Consider the following 17,670-nt stretch of genomic DNA (forward strand, 5'->3'; position numbering starts at 1 on the left):
GACTGTAAATGATAAATCTTTATCCTTCCAACATTAGCTGATAAAATTGGTACAACATGAAGTTGTATACCTGTAACCACATGCAAAAGGCCGTGGTAATTTTCTTCAGCATTAAAACTAGTGTGAGTAACAATCTAGTTGTTTTCAGACCTTAGATAATTTGATGTCTGTGGTCTGAGGAAATCATTAGCATGATACAGCCTGAGATCCACATTTTATGGTTGATAAAATCAGTACAACACGCTGCTATGCACTTGTATCAGCTTTTACAAGTGCCGAACTATGCATGTGCTTCAACCCGTGCTGCCAGTGCATTTTGTTGTTTTCAGTCAAAGAGTGCTCATGCTAGTTCTTAGCTCTTGAGCGAGAACTTTGGCATCCAGTGAAATTTCTTAATGTATGACTATTCATCCTTACAACTGAATTGACTTTTATTACAATTCTTGGTCCTGGATGAGGGCATTAAAATGAACAGAAGTAGCTTCATTGTATCACAAATATATCATCTGCCAGTTTGTTGTGTATTTCTTAACCTTTTCGTACTCCTGAAAAGGTGAATTAAGTGTAACAACAGACTTGGGGTGCTCACTAAGAAACAGTATAAACATCCATAACAATTTTTCCTTCCCTTCCATTCTACTGTATTTTACATTGTATAAATTACTCATATAGTAATTAGTTTGGGCCCAGTTACTGGAAAATTCAAATGAAACTAGCTTACAGGTTACATATTAATGTTTTTATCCTAATTTTGACTCATTTCATTGTGAGGAAAGAGCCTCAATGCAAGTAACGCACAATAACAATCGTTATTCTGTAAAACACAAATTATTATTACAGTACACAAAACAGGAAACGTTTTTTGAAAAAAGAATAGTGGAAAAATTTTTCATGGAATTCAATTCTCGTATCACTTCAGTTTTATCCTTCTTGTAACCTAAACTGAAAGGTAATTCAAAAAATAAACAAAGTAGCCCTCATAAGTTCAATCGGATACAAACGTCCAAAAATCACCACATCAAATTATCGTTATTGATATTAAAACTTAAAATAAAAAATTACTAAAATTAAAGTTCACAAAAGTTTTAAGTTAAAAAATATTAGTACAAGGCAAGCCCAGCTTTATATAGTGAACACTGAAACAAACCCAGGTTTATACACGTGATACTGCTATACGAGGCAGACTCTCGCCATAATCTAGCTCGTCGACAGAGAAGACCGCTGTCTGCTCATAAACATCAGGAGCTTCATTTCCTCTAAAAGAAAGTGCTAAATTAATACTAAATATATATGGGTGGAGTATTTCATTGTTCGTCGCATTTTTGGGTCGGCTAAGTCGTAATCTTTAGAGAATAAAGTTTTACATTTTATTTATGAATAAACACATTTTCATTTAAATTTTGTTTCTTTTAATTACAAATTCAAACCAAGTCCACTGCATATATGATCATACTTCTAACTTACACTAAAATACACCTGACTGCAGAGTTAACGCTGAAGTTATTTTGTAGCCCCCCAGTGGCACAACAATGTCTACAGATTTATTTATACTGCTAGAAACCTTGTATCGATATCTGTGGTATGTTTTATTATAGCAAAGCTACATCAGGCTGTTGCTGTGTCCACTAAGGGCGATCGATCCCTTGATTTTAGCGTTGTAAATCCATAGAATTACCGCTTTTCCAGAGGAGGACGATATCTGTGGTGGGCAGAGCATTGACAGTACTTTGTGTAGCTATATGCTTTGTAACAAACAACAATAGTTGTTTGTGTATGGTATTCTGTAACGTTATATATGTATATATATACATTTCACGATACCAGTTAACAATATTAGTTTTACTAGATGCAACATACAAAATGCTCGAAGTATGTATAAAAATGTATTTTGAAAGTTTCATGCACAGCACTGGGATTTCAAATATTGTTTAGGAGACAGCATAGTCCAGATAGCGCTGAATCGTTTGACAGTGTACCAGAGTCACCTGGAGTTCTAAATCGTGTCGTTTCTACTCGTTAATGTGAGCGGATTTTAACTGTTGGGAACTGTGTTTTATGATTGTATTGTGAACATGTTTTCCGTTCTAAATATAAAAATGACCTAAGTTTGTCTACATTGGCTATATTTATACAGTTCTGTGTTATGAATAATACAGTTAGAGTTTTCTGAGTTTTGGGTTTGTAAGTGAAGTTGTACTCACTGTATTGTTAGTTGCCATTAGTTTTTAAATCAAGTAATAGAATCCTGGGTTAGGCCTAGCGTATGGTTAGTTACAAGAAATAGCAAGCAATTTATTTCAAACCTTTTGTTAGTCTTCAAGAATCTGATGAAAATCTAGTGTTGAGTAGAACTGTAGTAGGCTTTTTAAGTAAAGGAAGAAAAAAATTTTGGAATCGGTGTGTGACGAACTCTTCCCCACCGCAGTATTTCTAATTTTATTGCTTAATATTTTATTAGTGGAAATGAAAACTACTAACGTCTATATTATTTAAACTCAGTAAAAATAAATAACCAAACCATGGTATATGTATTAATCCTACTACTATTAGGACTAGTTTTGTGCTATTTAGAGTTAAGTTTCGGTTTGCTGTGCTTGTAAATTGTGGGTTGTACATTTACTGTAAATCTTGTAAAGTTTTGTTTGACTCTTCTACATGCAGAATCTACAAATTAAATTAAGGTATTATTATATCTTTATTATTTCAAAGTACCATGACTTCCTTTTGCTGTGTGGCTATTTTCAAGTATTTGCTAGACGTAACACTAGTATTAATTAGTGAATAACATTGTAATTTTTTCATGGTGAAATAAATGATTATTTACTGTATGTTCTGTGTTTGAAATCATAATGGTAACTTTACTGCAACCACAACTCACACATTTTATGTGAGATTTACACATATTATTTGGCTTATGCAGGAAGAATCCACATTTATGCCAAAGTAACAGCTTTGACCTGTTCTTTAATGTATTGTAGTTGATCTTGGTGTATTTGTTTGAAATTTTGCATTGCGTTACTTCAGATTACATCATTTTGTTTTATTCAATAAAACTTTTCTGTAGGAGAATGCCCTTCGATACAGAAATTTTACTTCTAATAAATTTCATCCTAAATTTTATGACAGCCCATTATTTGTTAGAAAAATGTAGTTAATTATTTTTAGTATGTAATAATGGAAATTATTTATATTATGCTTTAAAACTCTAATGCAAATTAACAATATTTTTTAAATATTTTGTCTTCACAGGTTTGATTGTCATGGCTACTTTTACAGCAGAACCAAACCAAATAATAAGGGAGCTGCAAGTGTTTCTTGCAGGATCCACACATAGTGGCAAAGTTCGCCGTGCAGAAGTCACTAACTCTGCTTTGTTTTTACTTAAGCACTTGCCTGTGGCTAAAGAAGCAGTTCTTGAATTTATGAACAGTTTGTTTGATGAAGCAGTAAACAATCGCATTTTAAAAATAGAATTGGAAGACAATGCCACAGTTGCAAGCAATGTTGCTTCTGATGAACACTTCCTATCAGAAGTATATTCTATGCTGTTTTCATTTGTTAAAGATAATCCTGGAGCTTGGGCTCCTATTATATGCAAATGGACCTTAGGCCTACTTGGATATCTGAGCAGTAAGTATGCTGATCGAAGAGTTGTACCTCATCCAGGAAATTTTCCTGAAGTACTACAGCTGTGGATGTCCTGCCATCCTACTAGAACTTTGATGAACTTAACTACCCAGTCATTGTCTATTTTGATTGAGTCTGATCCAGATGTGTGTATTGACTCATTGCTTGAAATATCCGTACAACATTCGCCACATTTTGATTGGGTTGTCGCACATATCGGCTCTTGTTTTCCACAGACAATAATCTCTCGGGTTATAGCATGTGGACTGAAAGATTTTTGCATGCACCAAGATGCTCAGCAAAAAGGGAACCTGAGCTTGGAAAAAAATGTTCCACGCTTGACTTCAGTTGTTGGTATTCTTGGACATCTAGCAGGGACTTACAGCACTGAAATACAAAAAGCTTTATTTGAACTTTTTCAAGAAAGTTTTGTGGATAATCCAACTAAAGAGCAGGTGCTTACTGTTCCTTTCTTACTGCAGTTAGCATCTTTATCAGATGTGCTTCTTCGTATCATAACTTCAGAATTTGTAACAATCTGTAAGTATTACTAATTTTATGGTCTAGCTTATAAATTCTTACATAAATAGGAAAAACATTTTTGCACAGAAATAAAGTTTTATAGGGATGCATGTCCTGCTTATTTTTAAATTCAAAAGTTCTATAGATGTTTCTCAGAATTGTATTCAGTTTTCACTACCAATAAAATGCTCGGCCAGACTTCAGTGTCATTCATCATACTCGCAGATTTTGTTTCTCCACAGCCAGAATGTTCTTATCACACAAGGAACAGTTTCTTGTGAAAATTCAATATGCTAAGTGAATATATATATATATATATTCTTATAAGATTAGAAACATTTTTCAGTCCAAGGTTTGAATAAAATACAATTCTCGACAGCTGTATGCCTTCCCAATTATTTTACTGACATACATAAGTATAGAAATATTGCTGTATAAAAAACCTTCTATATCATTAAGATAAATAATAAAAATGTAATAACAGACCTGTTATTTACAATTTTCTATTTCTAAAGATTGCTTTCTCAAATGAAACTAGTTTTCTATTGATGTGTAACTTTACAAAACACTTTGAAATTAGACATTACAACCTAAACTATCATTAGTTTAGAACTAGTTTTGAGGAGTATAGCCATCATTAGCTTAAATAAATCATCAATATTGTTACCAAATAGCACTTTATATAATTTAAGGTGAAGATAGCTTTCCTTACATTTAGTTGAAAAGCTTGCTTTTATATATATATATATAAAAGGGGGAGGGTAAGTAAGTATACACATATAAAATTATACTAGATTCAACCTTCTCCTGTTCATACATTTTATTACGATTTACCCAAATAATATCACATGATGAATAAGTGTGGCATATTTCAAGTGATCCTTCAATTTTTATGCAAGGAAGACAGATTAACACAATCAATTTTTCAAAATTATAATTCCATAATAATAATCAACCAGTGTTGTTTGGTTTGTAATGGATTCTATTTGATTTGGCCATCTTGTTATGAGACTGTATACAGTTAGTTAAAATCATTTTAGTACAAACTTTAAAACAAATCCTCATTTTGCCAGACTTTAATTGTTTTCTATAAGCACAGTTATTATTTTGGCCTGCTTTTTTCATTAAATGGTACATACAAAGCATTGAAATCTAGAATACCAGCTATTGTAAATTTATGAACGTTACTTTACGTTAAGATGTAGTCATGTTGTTGTTTTTTTGTCATTAGTGACTCCAACAGTCTTGAACAACTTAGCTAAGCAAGCAACACACTGGAATAAGGCTGCTGTCTTTTCAAGTAGCAGTATGTTACACCTGGTGTTGCACCTTCTTCTCCGCAGTGCAGAAGGAGGGTGTCAAGTAGTCCAGTCTCTGCTTGATATTATCACACCATCCAAGAACCAAATCTCTATTGATGATAAGGTAGTTTTTTAGTGTAATAAAAGATAATAATTGTAGAAATATTTAAATATTTTATGATGACAAAGTAATTTTTTTATATCTTTGAAAACAAATTACATTTATGACTGATTAAACTTGGATATGACTAATGACAAGTCACTAGTTTTGGAATTTTTTTTATCCTGTTTTTAAAAGTAACTAATTTTTATGAAATTGCTAATAAATACAGATTTTTAGGTTGTAAGTAATGTGTGAATTTCAAGAAACATTGTCATTGCATAGAAGGTATTCATTTATCATTCCTATCCACTTTTAGAGAACATAATAACAGTGTACTCTACTACTCTAATGTCTGGACTACTTCGACATCTGACAAAACAAAAATGTGTGTAGTGAAAAACTATTAGGATGAAAAGTTTAAAAAATTAGTTAGAGGCTAATCTTGACTAAAGTATACATGGAATAAATATCAGTTGAGATGTGGATAATGTAAAGTATTTTGCAAAAATATAAATGTTAATCCTTTATTATTTGTTGCATTACTACAATAAACTGGCCCAGCATTGTCAGGTAGTTAAGGTGCTCAACTTGTAATTTAAAGGCTGCAGGTTTGACTCTCCGTCACACCAAACATGCTTGCCCTTTCAGATGTGGTTGCATTATAATGTCACAGTTAATCCCACTATTCAATGGTAAGAGTAGCCCAACAGTTGGTGGTAGGTAGTGATGACTAGTTGCCTTCCCTCTAATCTTACACTGCTAAATTAGGGACAACTAGCATAGATAGCCTTATATAGCTTTGTGCAAAATTCAAAAACAAACAATAAACCATTGTGATTACACCTGTAACATTCTTTTAAAAGCTAGGCAATATGCTTATGGTTTGCCATAGTAGTGCACTTTCCACAACAATGATGTCACTTAACCCTTTTTCACACACTCTTCTTAACCAAATGGTTCTTAGCCTCTTGGTTGTGAACCAAATGCTGGCTGCCAGGCTAGCTTGGCAACTCATGCTTTCAAACATAACTCTTTGGTGTAGCCGCTATTGAACTACAAAGAAACATTTGGACAGCTTAATGTTCCAGTTTTAGGCCATAAATCAAGAGTTAAGACCACTAACTTTACATAAATGGTATTGGTGCTTTGTACCAACCCAATTCTTATGAACCAATACATAGCAATGTTTACTATAATTCTGAATTTACTAAATGTATATTTACAACATTTGGTAAACTTTCAATAAACATTACATGTATGTTATAGACAATGAAACAATTGTTAAAGAAGAATTTTGACTAAAGATTTATGTGTGAACATCATTCAGACTGATTAGTTTGATTTTTTTATCTTACAATTTTCATATTTCATTTGCATTAACTGTAGAACGTCCTAAATTAATATAAAAATTCTTTCTTGGTAAACCTTTTTTTTCATCTGTTATCTCTACTTTAGCAAAATCACCAGTGTAGAGTTAAATTCTAATCTGATAAATACAAAGTAAATATAAAGTACATATTTTTATTTTTAGAATTATTGAGTATTGTAACAGACAATTGCACATTATTTATATATAAAGCCAAATAAACTTTTCAAATCAGAATTAGTTTTATTGCTTTATGGCTGTGTTTTAGATCTTATTGTTGGAATAAGGTTACATAATAAGCAGTTTTAAGTTAATTACAAATGTCTGTTACAGATGTTTGTTTTCTTACATAACCTAACAAGTTTCTAATTTTTACTTTTAATTTACTCTTACAACAATAATATATATTAAAACAAGAAAATTATTATTTACACACATTTTACTGTTAACAGGTCACTGTGTAGGTTCACTGTTTTGTAATTATGCTGTTGATGTAAAATATTTTAAATTTTAATTTCATTAATCAAACTTATTACACAAGAAGTTATCACAAATAAAATGTATAATTGCTAAAACTAATTTAATTTAACTGGTTTTCTAGCTGAGCTACAAATAGGTAAAAAATTGTTAGCCATTTCAAGATTAACAATAATTATCGTGCTTAAAACTGCCTAGAAATGAGGATATTCCAAAACAACAAAAATGTTTTCAAATTTACAGCTGCCCCCATCTTATTCTGTGACAAATATAAAAAGTATACTTGTCTGCAACATTTCAGCTTATTTATCTAAAATTCCTTCACGCATCAATTGAAGTTTTAAAAGTTCAAATTATTTATTAGGCTAAAAGCTTGTTACATTAACCTCTAAAGTACTGATTTACAAAATGATTTGGATCCTTTATTGAGTTTGGCAAATAAGTGGCAGATAGGTTTTAATTGCAATAAAAGTATGATAATGCATGTGGATTATCATAATTTCTTTTATAGAAGGCAACAGGCTTAACAATGCCATGAAAGAACATAATCTTGGTGTAATAATTTAATTCTTCTTAGAGTGTGGAACAGACAAGGTGGACCAGTATTTTGTGTCCCAAAACGTTACGTGTTGTTATATTTTATTAATAACGGATAAAAGCATGGGTACAAAATATCCAAAAATTAAGTTCTTTATGTCATTGAACCACCAGGTTGTATTAAAAGGTCAAATTGCCAAATGTGATAACATAGTTATTTAGAAAATCAACATATTTTAAATTGTATTGTAAAAAAAGAAAATCAACCACCAATCATGGTACTTTTCTTGAAATCCACTTGTGGTGCTATTCTGCAACCTTGTTACAAATGCTTTTCTGTTTCACCATTTGTAATGGTCTTTGCAAAATTCTTATTCAGTTTGATTGCTTGCCCTGACATCTCATCCTCGGATTTGTTCAAACAATTGATTCAGTGTCGATTGCTTAAAATAGATTTTGAACCAACCAAATAACTTGGTATTCTGGTTCAATTTTGGATAAATAGGCATAGCTTGAGCAAAGCTTTTCATTATTGGAATTCAAGATAGTTTATGTGCTATATACAATCAGATGAAATCTGGAAATTGGTTTGATGAGAGTACTACACATTGTAAATAAGATGCTACAGATATCATTCCAGAGCATCTAAACTCCATTTCACAATGTGTGGATTAGGCTTTTTGTACTCATTCTTTGTCATGCCAAAGTTGCACATCGCTCTTTGGAGCATTGACTGTTATGAACATGAAAACTACTTTTGTACATAAAGGATTCCTTCTACAGAGTTTCCAGTTTCTGAATCATGAAAAGATCGTAACTAGCTTGTACACTTAAAGCATACATCTTTGCTAAATATAAAATTCAGGGCATAGTGAGCTGCACTTGGTTTTATCCAAAGTTTTCCATGTTCTAGAATTATTAATGTAAATTTTGTATATTCTCTGAATTCCAAACTCTTCAGTAACCAAAGTATCTATTCTGCTCCCGAGAAATTGCTCCTTGAAGCACATTGTTCTGTGGCTTTTTTTTTCTGTATTTTCATTTGTCCAAGGTGTATCACAAAATTCAAGAAAGTCAAAATTATTAGGCCCTGATGCTTTACCAAATAATTCCTTTTAAATACTATATTTGGTCAAAACATGTTGTTGGCAAGGAGTATAATCAGTTTCTTGCCCATTAAATGTTTCACTTATATACAGGCACCATTTTTCAATACAGAATTTGATGATAATGTTTCAAATGATTGTACTCAAATGTTTTCAGTAACTTCCCAGTCTCCAGCTAGTTGAGTAAAAGCTTTTGCTTGAATTTCCCTTGTTGTATTTATTATCACAAATATTCCAAGAAATCTTCCTTTCTGATCATGTGATATTCCAGAGATCAAAAGTGTAAGATGTTCTTTGTTTTTTGTTCTGGGTTTCTGGAACTAGCTTTCCATCCTAATGCAAAGTTCCACATCTCAATAAATTGAATGTTTTGTGTATGTGTGTACCAGTTTTTTTTATTATTTTTATTCCTCCTCATTACATGCTTTTACCTGATAATGTGTGATCCAATGGCACTTCAGTTGTAGAAAGAACAATACCCTTCAGTGCTGTTTTTTTACCCATTGTTTTTCTTGATTGATCTCTAATTGTTTTCTATCTGATTTTTCATACATTAGTAGTTACAACTTACCAGACATATTTGGTTAGGATTACTAACAATTCAAATAATAAATGGTTTAATAATTTTGAAATGGCCATTCTTGTATAACAAGATGACTTTCTTAATTTGATATTTTGATAACTCATGGTCATGTTTCTATCAGTTATGATGAATCTTAGAGGCTTATTTAACAAGGTTTGGCCTAAGAAACCAATTTGACCTTCTAAACTTCAAATGATGTGTGAAGGGGTCTAAAATAGATTAAATGTGTTCAAATTTGAGTATAAGTATACTTTTATATTTGTTACAGGGTATCAAGGGGGCATTTGTGATTTTAAAAAAACTTGGTTTTTGCAATACCCTATTAGAAATGCATAGATAGCAAAAAAAAAACCAATAGCAAATTCTTGTATGAAGCAAAAATTATCTTTCTATTCACTATGAATTCATCTATATCAAAAGGAAAGGGGGCATTGTATAGATAAATTTGTTTAAAGCTGTGGCAAGATAGGAGGAACATAAAAATTTAAACTTGTTTTGAATTCTGTATGATGGAGAAAAAAAACAAACGACTCGGTAATGTTTGTATTTTAAAGAATTATTAGTACTTGTTACGTGCTCTAAGAATTAAGTAGATTTCATGATATCAAAGGTGATAATATTCCTGTTCATTTGTTAGGTACAAGAAGCAACTGGAAGAATTCTGGATGCTTTGTTATTGGATATACAGCAATTAGTTCATTCAGGTAGTGTGGACATCCCAATCTTGGACTCTCTCAAGTCCCACATCCCAGAACTCTGTGAGTGTTTGATAGAAGAAAAGAGTACCAGGACTGGCTGGGTATTGAACCTGCTTAAGTTCCTTTGTCTACATGGAGAAGAGACAACTAGTTCAAAGATTTTAGGACAACTGTTACAAGCTTTGGAAGGTGAAAAACACTTCTCTCTCCTGAAGACATTGTTGTTCCATGTTGAACCTCATCAGCCTAGCATCTTACCTAAAACTGTGTCCTGGCAACTACAGGAAATGAAAACAGGTAGTCTGGCCTATCCTCTAAGGCTTGTGAAGAATTTGATCAGTTTAATGAAGTCAAGAGAGTATTCTCCCAAGATAATTGAAACTTTGAGAGAAAACATTGAAACCCTGGTCATACAACCTTCTCTGACCATTATGGAGTATTATGATGCTATTATTGAGCTTCTCAGTCTAACTGCTGCCCCAGAAGAAATGTCTGTAACTGCAGTTAACAAAATTGCTTCAGCATGTGTATATTATTTCTTTGCAGTTACTGGCCAGAAAGACCTAGACAAGCGAAAATTAATGTTAAAAGAGTAAATGTTTGCCAAAACTGCTGAAGATACTTTGTCAACAGTCAGCCTGCCAACATGTTGCAATAAGGATGTTGCTTGAAGGAGTTCTGAGTGAGAGGAATTGTCATAATTTTGGTTCTTTACTGGTTACTCCAAAATCATCAAATCAGTCTTATTACACTAAAGAAAAGTCTCTTCTTGTAGAAATAGGAAAGCATGCTACAGATATTACACTGCCTCAGAGCCATTCTTCAGTGTTTCATGCTGGTGTTATTGGAAATGGTTTGCGAGCACTTGAAAGAGTTGAGCTACTCCCTGAAAGTGAAATTGTGCTTAATAAACAGCTGTTCTTGCAGCTTATTCATAGTTGTTGTTCACCATACAAACTGGATTCTGCAGAAAAATCTGTGAAGTCTCATAGACAAAGTGGAATGAAGATTGTAGCTCTTCTAACTGTTGAACTGGTTTCTCCAGATATTATGTTTAATGGACTTCCATGGCCTGATGAAGATACACAGAAGGTTTGTGAATATTTTAATGGTTCTTAAAGTTTGCAAGCAATGAATAGATTGATTACTGTTGTGACAAGGCTTCTGACCAGTGTGCATTTCTATATTAACTTTTCTCCATAGATATTTTATTATAGTTAATTTTATTGAATGGCAAATGGTATTTTGTAATTCAATTAGTCCTAAGTATGAACTTAAATAAGTTTAAACATACTTGATTTTTGAGTTTTAAAAATAATTATACTATGTGTAACGTAACTGTAATTTCTTTTACAAACTATCCTCATAATATAATTGCAATGTAATTTCTTTGTTCAACATTTATTACAGAAGTGGGTAAGTGAAAAAGAATGAAATAGTGGCTGTATAAACAAAATACAATTGATGCATTTTTTTAGCATGTTCTGGTGTGGTCATGTAGATTTCTGTAATGCCAAGATTGTGTTAGTACTTAGACTTTTGTTTTTTCTTATATTAATGATAGTGATAGAGGTATAATGAGTAATGTGGTTAAAGTTTGTCAATGACATTAACTCTCACCTTACAGCTGAGTCAAAGTGCATGTCATAACCTCATACAGAGCTTATTCAAAATAACTTTATTATCAGTGTTTGTCAATAAACACGAAAACAAAAGGTAGTTTATATTTCAAAGTTTTATATTGCTTTGGTTTTAGTTTTGTTTATCTCAAAAGGAAGTACTAAATTTCAGTCTTCAAATTAGAATTGATAACAGCTGAAGCATGACTGATAAAGTAAACAAAGTCAGTGCCAAATAAACAATATGCACCCAGGGGGTCCTCTGTATTTATGTTGATATTTTATCTCTAATTTTACTTAAAAGCTAATTTAATGCCATCTACAAACTTGTCCTCAGCATGTCATGAACCTATACATTTCTGAAGTTCAACTGCCTTTATGAATGCAACTTTTGCCTGACACTATGGAGGGAAAGACAGTAATCATTAATATCAGAGCTTGCCTACTGTAAAAGTTGCTGTTATTGTACTTTGAAATTTTAAAATTATTTCAGCTCATTTCAGTAAAATGTAATTTTTGTACAAAAGTATTATCGTATATTTAGGAAAATAAAATTATACATATTTATGCATACAGGTTCAACATATCACTAAAAACTTACTTGTGGTATGAATGCTCTGCATTAACAATGTTATTAATTGATTAATTAATCTGTGTCTAGCTTACCTTTAATTTCTTACTTCCTGGTAACTATAGTAGATTTTTGGGTTATATTTTTCTTGGTAAATATGATAATTAAACTTAAGTGACTTTTAAATTTGTACTAATATCTGACAGTTGTCAAATAGTCTAGGCAAATATATATTAACTGAATGTCTTTTTTTTACAGCTGTAATATACATATCAAAAATTTTGATAGTTATAAAACATTTGACATATACCTGCTAGATAAGTCAAATGTAATCTTTACGAACATGTCTAACTGGTAGATTAGTCGGTCAGCAGAGAATTAAATCACATTTTGAATGCATGCTAAAGAGTACCGTAACTTCTTTATTTACCGTACTAAGCAGTACATATTTATATGATGAACATATTCAAAAAATAAAACATTAAGTTGACAGGTTCAAGCTATATCCATCTATATATGTTTGTGTATTTATGGCTCTGTATTTGCAGGTGACAATAGAACGTGACCTCAACATTAAACAAATGTTTTGCACCCACCCAGTGTTATGGAATCTCTTGTACGCTATTGCAAGCATCCATCCATCTCTATGTTATTGCAGTGTTCTTTTGAGAGCTATTTTAGCAGTGGTAATGACACATTGGGGTAGTTGTCAAGCAAAATTAGCAAGCCACTTACCTGAACAGTTGGAATTGACCAAAAAGGTGATAGAACTTTTGTCTCTTGGTCAACTTCTTCCTCCACCATTGGCTTATGTTGGAGACATTCTTTCTCATCTTCCACCTTTTGAGTTGTCGTGTGTGTTGGCAGACATTTGGCAGTACATGCATGACAATGTACCAAGTCCAGCATTGTTCACAGGAAGAGATTCATCTAGTGGTCAGATGTGGAGAGATTTTTCTTGTGAAGCAGGCCAGGAAACTGCTGCTCCAAAGTGTGACAAAAATATACAGACAGGCTTGAATCATCATGCAAAAAAATATTGAGAAATTTGGATCATTGTATGTAACATTTTTTGAAGGTTTCTAAACTACATAAACTTGTACAAGAAACAGGGCTAAATTTTTGTTGTTGCAAGTTCATTTGTAAGTTGTACATAAATATGTGACATGGTGTTTGGAAACCTATATAACATTTTTTTTTTTATATACAGTTAAATGCATGCAATAAGTTAGAGGAATCATTGTATTATATTAACTGTGTGTAGGAGTTACTTATGGTAGATTGCAATCTTCAACTGTGTTCTGAAAAGTATGAATTCTTGCATGTCTTTACAAAAATGTACAAGCTGACATTAAAGTTTTTACAACCATGTAGTAATTTTATAGGTCTGACTTATGAACTTCAATAAGTGTACCATTTTTGTGTGAAACTATTGTTTGAAAATGTTGAAAGGTCTTTAAGTCATGTGCCTTCTGTTGCAGGACTTTTAACAACTATTTTGTATTATAAATTAAACTAGTGGAACACCTTGTATATAAATGTTGAATCAGTCATGTCTCACGATTGTTACTTAATAGAAGACATTTAATCAGACCTGATATTTTAAGATTAATATGGAATTTCCATGTGTATTAGGTTATACATTTCAAACGTTCCTTGGATTTTTTTTAAGGTTTTATTAACTAACATGAAATAAGAAAATATGATCTTCAAAATTCATGTTTAAACATTTGTCAGTTGGGAATTTTTATTTTCATTAGTTTGATGCTATTAATTTATGATTTGTGTAAATGTTAAAAACCTTGTGATAAGCAGTCATCCATTAATGAACTTAATACATGCTGTACTAAACATTGAAAATGCTGGGAGATAAATATAAGGGTCTTACAGTTTATGTACAAGGTGGCTTAAGTAGAAAAATTAAAGTATACAGTTCATAACTGATAACTTTATTTAAAGGCACTTTACATGACTTGGAGTTATGGGAAAGTTAATCCCACAGGTGTTCAACTTGAAACCCATTACTGTTCACACAGTCCTAAAGTCTGAGTGCCCATGTTGTGTAAATTTCATCAACATTCCTTAAGTATTCTGTAGAAATAAAAGCTTATAGGGGTACAGTCTGGTAACTGTGAAGTCACCTTTATTGTGTCTCTGCAGCCTATACATCTAGAAGAGAAAGTTTCATTGAGACAATAGAAAATTAATAGATTCTGCAACTCGGAGCAATTCAACAGATTAAACACGTGCACCTACATACCTACTTTTGGGTCATTCTATGTTTCATGTTGGCAGAACTTGCCAATGGACTTTTTATCAGAATGTTATAATGTGTGAATATGATATGTACACTTGCATGGACAAATGTTTAACATTTGAATTGAACACATGAAACAACTGTGAGGCCAGTATACTGGTATATTTGAGTATAGTTCTATGGAGCTACAGACCATAGTAAACCACTTTCCAGAATCACATTTCTTTAGGGAAGAAAATTATGAGTTGTTATACAGCTTCTGTGTTCTTTGGTTATAATAATTTAGTTTTCTTTGCCATCCTTCTTTGTGAAAATGTGATAGTGTATTCAAGATCTACAATAACATAAAAATGTAAAGTCCCCTCAGTAAGCTTGTGGACTTATAGCACTAAAAATTATTGTACAGTACATATAGTAGATACAGTGCAGAAAGCCCATTGTGTAGCTTTGAGCTAAAACGTCTAGGGTTTTGTCAGATGTTAATTTATAATTGGTTTGTATCCTTCAAAATATAAGAGACACTTTTGATAAATGTAATTTCTGAATTTAATAACTAAGTATTGTTTTCAGGTTATGTTATGTTTGCTCTTTTGATTACCTGACTGAATTTTATAAAAGTTGAAAGTTTGTATATCAGTATAACATTACTAGTATAATGTTCTTTAGAACTTTTAAGACCGTTATTAAGAGTATTAAACTATAGCTGTCAGTGAAACTTCATCCATCAGATGAATTATAACCCTCATCAGTTTATTTTTTGTATATTTAGACAAGAGCAACATTTATTTATATAACATCTTAATAGACTAGTTTACCAACTCATGTTTTTTTTGTTTTTTCAGAAATTTTTAGCACCATATTTGTTCATGTAGTTACTGTTTGTTTTCAAGCATTATTTGTCAGAAGTTAAGTGGAGACTTAGCATTTGTTACTAGATATGTATTATGAAAAATATAGTTATTAAAATATTTTAAAATCATCTTGTATATCAGAATGGTGGATATTTAGCTATCGTGTGTAATATCTTTCTGCGATTAAAAAATGTAAAGTTTTTGGCAACCTACTTTCAGAAAAACTAGGGTTGTGGGTAAAAATATCACTTCTTTATTGTGTAATGTTTGTATGTGTGTGTCCAGTAATAAAAGTTTGAAGGCTATGCTTATATAAAGAATAACAATTTAATCCCAAAAATATATCTTATAAACATTTCCTTTTAAAAGTTGAATATATTATATTTGTTTTTAGAAAACCCAAGGAAAAATTAAAATGTATATATATGTTTATATACACGTAAGTGCATAGTTCCTAGAGACTTTTAACTACAACAATAGAACATAAACAGTATACATATATATTTATATATATATATTACACATACTGTCATCATACCAATAGTGTTTCAAAAATAATACGAGTTATTTTCCATTATTTGGTTCTTCCAGACTAAAGAAAATATGACAAAAACTGGTTCATCCCTTCCTCCTACAGACTGGTTCTCATGGGAAAATATTTAACACAGCTTTATGAATTTTTTTATTTCAAACAGTAATTAAAAATTACAAAAATACAATGGCTATTTATTAACATATCACCTAAAAACAGATAATACAATCTAGCTTGGGTAGCTTAAATATAAAATTGATGTCAAAATTAGGATCCATTTCTGTCCATTTTAGTTAACATTTATTGTATCTGATATTCCACATTAATAATTTTTAAAACTGAAATTCAGATCCCAAATGAGATATTTTGAAACTAACATTTCAAATTCCCAAAGTTCCTGGCATTTCAACATGTTGATGTTTGACTATATAACTCAAGAAAACTAAAGGAATATTTACTTTAAAAATATGTAAATGTAATCTCCATAGCTTACGAAGGTCATGGGTTTGATTTCCTGCCTCAACAAACGTGCTCATCCTTTTAAATGTGGGGTGTTTTATGTGATGTTCAATCCCACTATTCATTAAATTGTTTATCTAGTCCCTTAAAAGATTTTTAAGAAGTTGAATAATATATAATTGTAGTATTGTTACCATACTGTACTTACCAAAAGTATATATATTCATTCAATCCAGAGCGCTTTACTCAAGATAGAACAGGTGAATTATGAACCCTCAGATTTACAGTCCAAATATGGTAGCATGTTAAAATTCAAGTTTTTGAAAGAGTAAATTGGGTATATATAATATTAAATATTCAGGAAATTTATTATACTGTTGGCAATTGATGTGGTGAATAGAGTATAGTTGGAATACTGTTATTATGTATTGTTTTGACTCCCCCTCCCCAGTAGTTTGTATGTCTGCAGACTTCTACTGCTAGAAACTGTGTTTTGATACCTATGGTAGGTTGAGCACGTGTAATCATTTGTTTAGCTTTGTGCATAATAACAACAAAAACATACACTGTTTTAAATTTTGAAAATTCTTGAGAAACTAGATAAAGACAGAGGTGTTATAAAAAATAATAGGTCTAATACTAACTAATGCATAACTCAAGTTATCGGTACATATTACAAACAAGTGGCCTTTTCTGTATATGCAAGATTACAATTGGTCAAAACCCTTTAATAAAGGCTAAATTCAGAAACTTTTTATCCACAAAATATTAGTGCATTACACTATAAAATTTCCTATAATCACATTATAACTAAAATTTTTAAAAAAATCTACTAATACGAAATCAAATTCACTATTAATCAGGGAAGAAATAATCCTTTATAAAAAAAAATACATAAAAATAACCATTTATAAAACCTACTGGACATTAAAGAAAGTGCAATTTTTCAAAGAGACTTAAGTCACCAACTTAACATTAACAACTGTGTGTCATCCAACAATGCATCTTTGTCCATGAGCCTCACTGTTGGAAGGCCAAGCACTTCTTGCCAATTAGAAGTT

General features: G+C 31.4%; 1 protein-coding gene across 1 annotated transcript; it reads left to right on the forward strand.

Moving 5' to 3' along the window:
- Positions 1–1,377: 1,377 nt before the first annotated feature.
- On the forward strand, positions 1,378–15,929 carry LOC143242453 (integrator complex subunit 5-like). The gene is given in 6 exon segments (XM_076485857.1): positions 1,378–2,181; positions 3,250–4,167; positions 5,381–5,574; positions 10,260–10,917; positions 10,919–11,412; positions 13,059–15,929. Coding segments are annotated over 5 exon segments (2,748 nt in total). The 5' UTR covers positions 1,378–2,181; positions 3,250–3,260; the 3' UTR covers positions 13,554–15,929.
- The last annotated feature ends 1,741 nt before the right edge of the window (positions 15,930–17,670 follow it).

This window comes from Tachypleus tridentatus, chromosome 2 (genome assembly GCF_004210375.1).
Source record: "Tachypleus tridentatus isolate NWPU-2018 chromosome 2, ASM421037v1, whole genome shotgun sequence".
Lineage (NCBI taxonomy): Eukaryota > Metazoa > Arthropoda > Merostomata > Xiphosura > Limulidae > Tachypleus > Tachypleus tridentatus.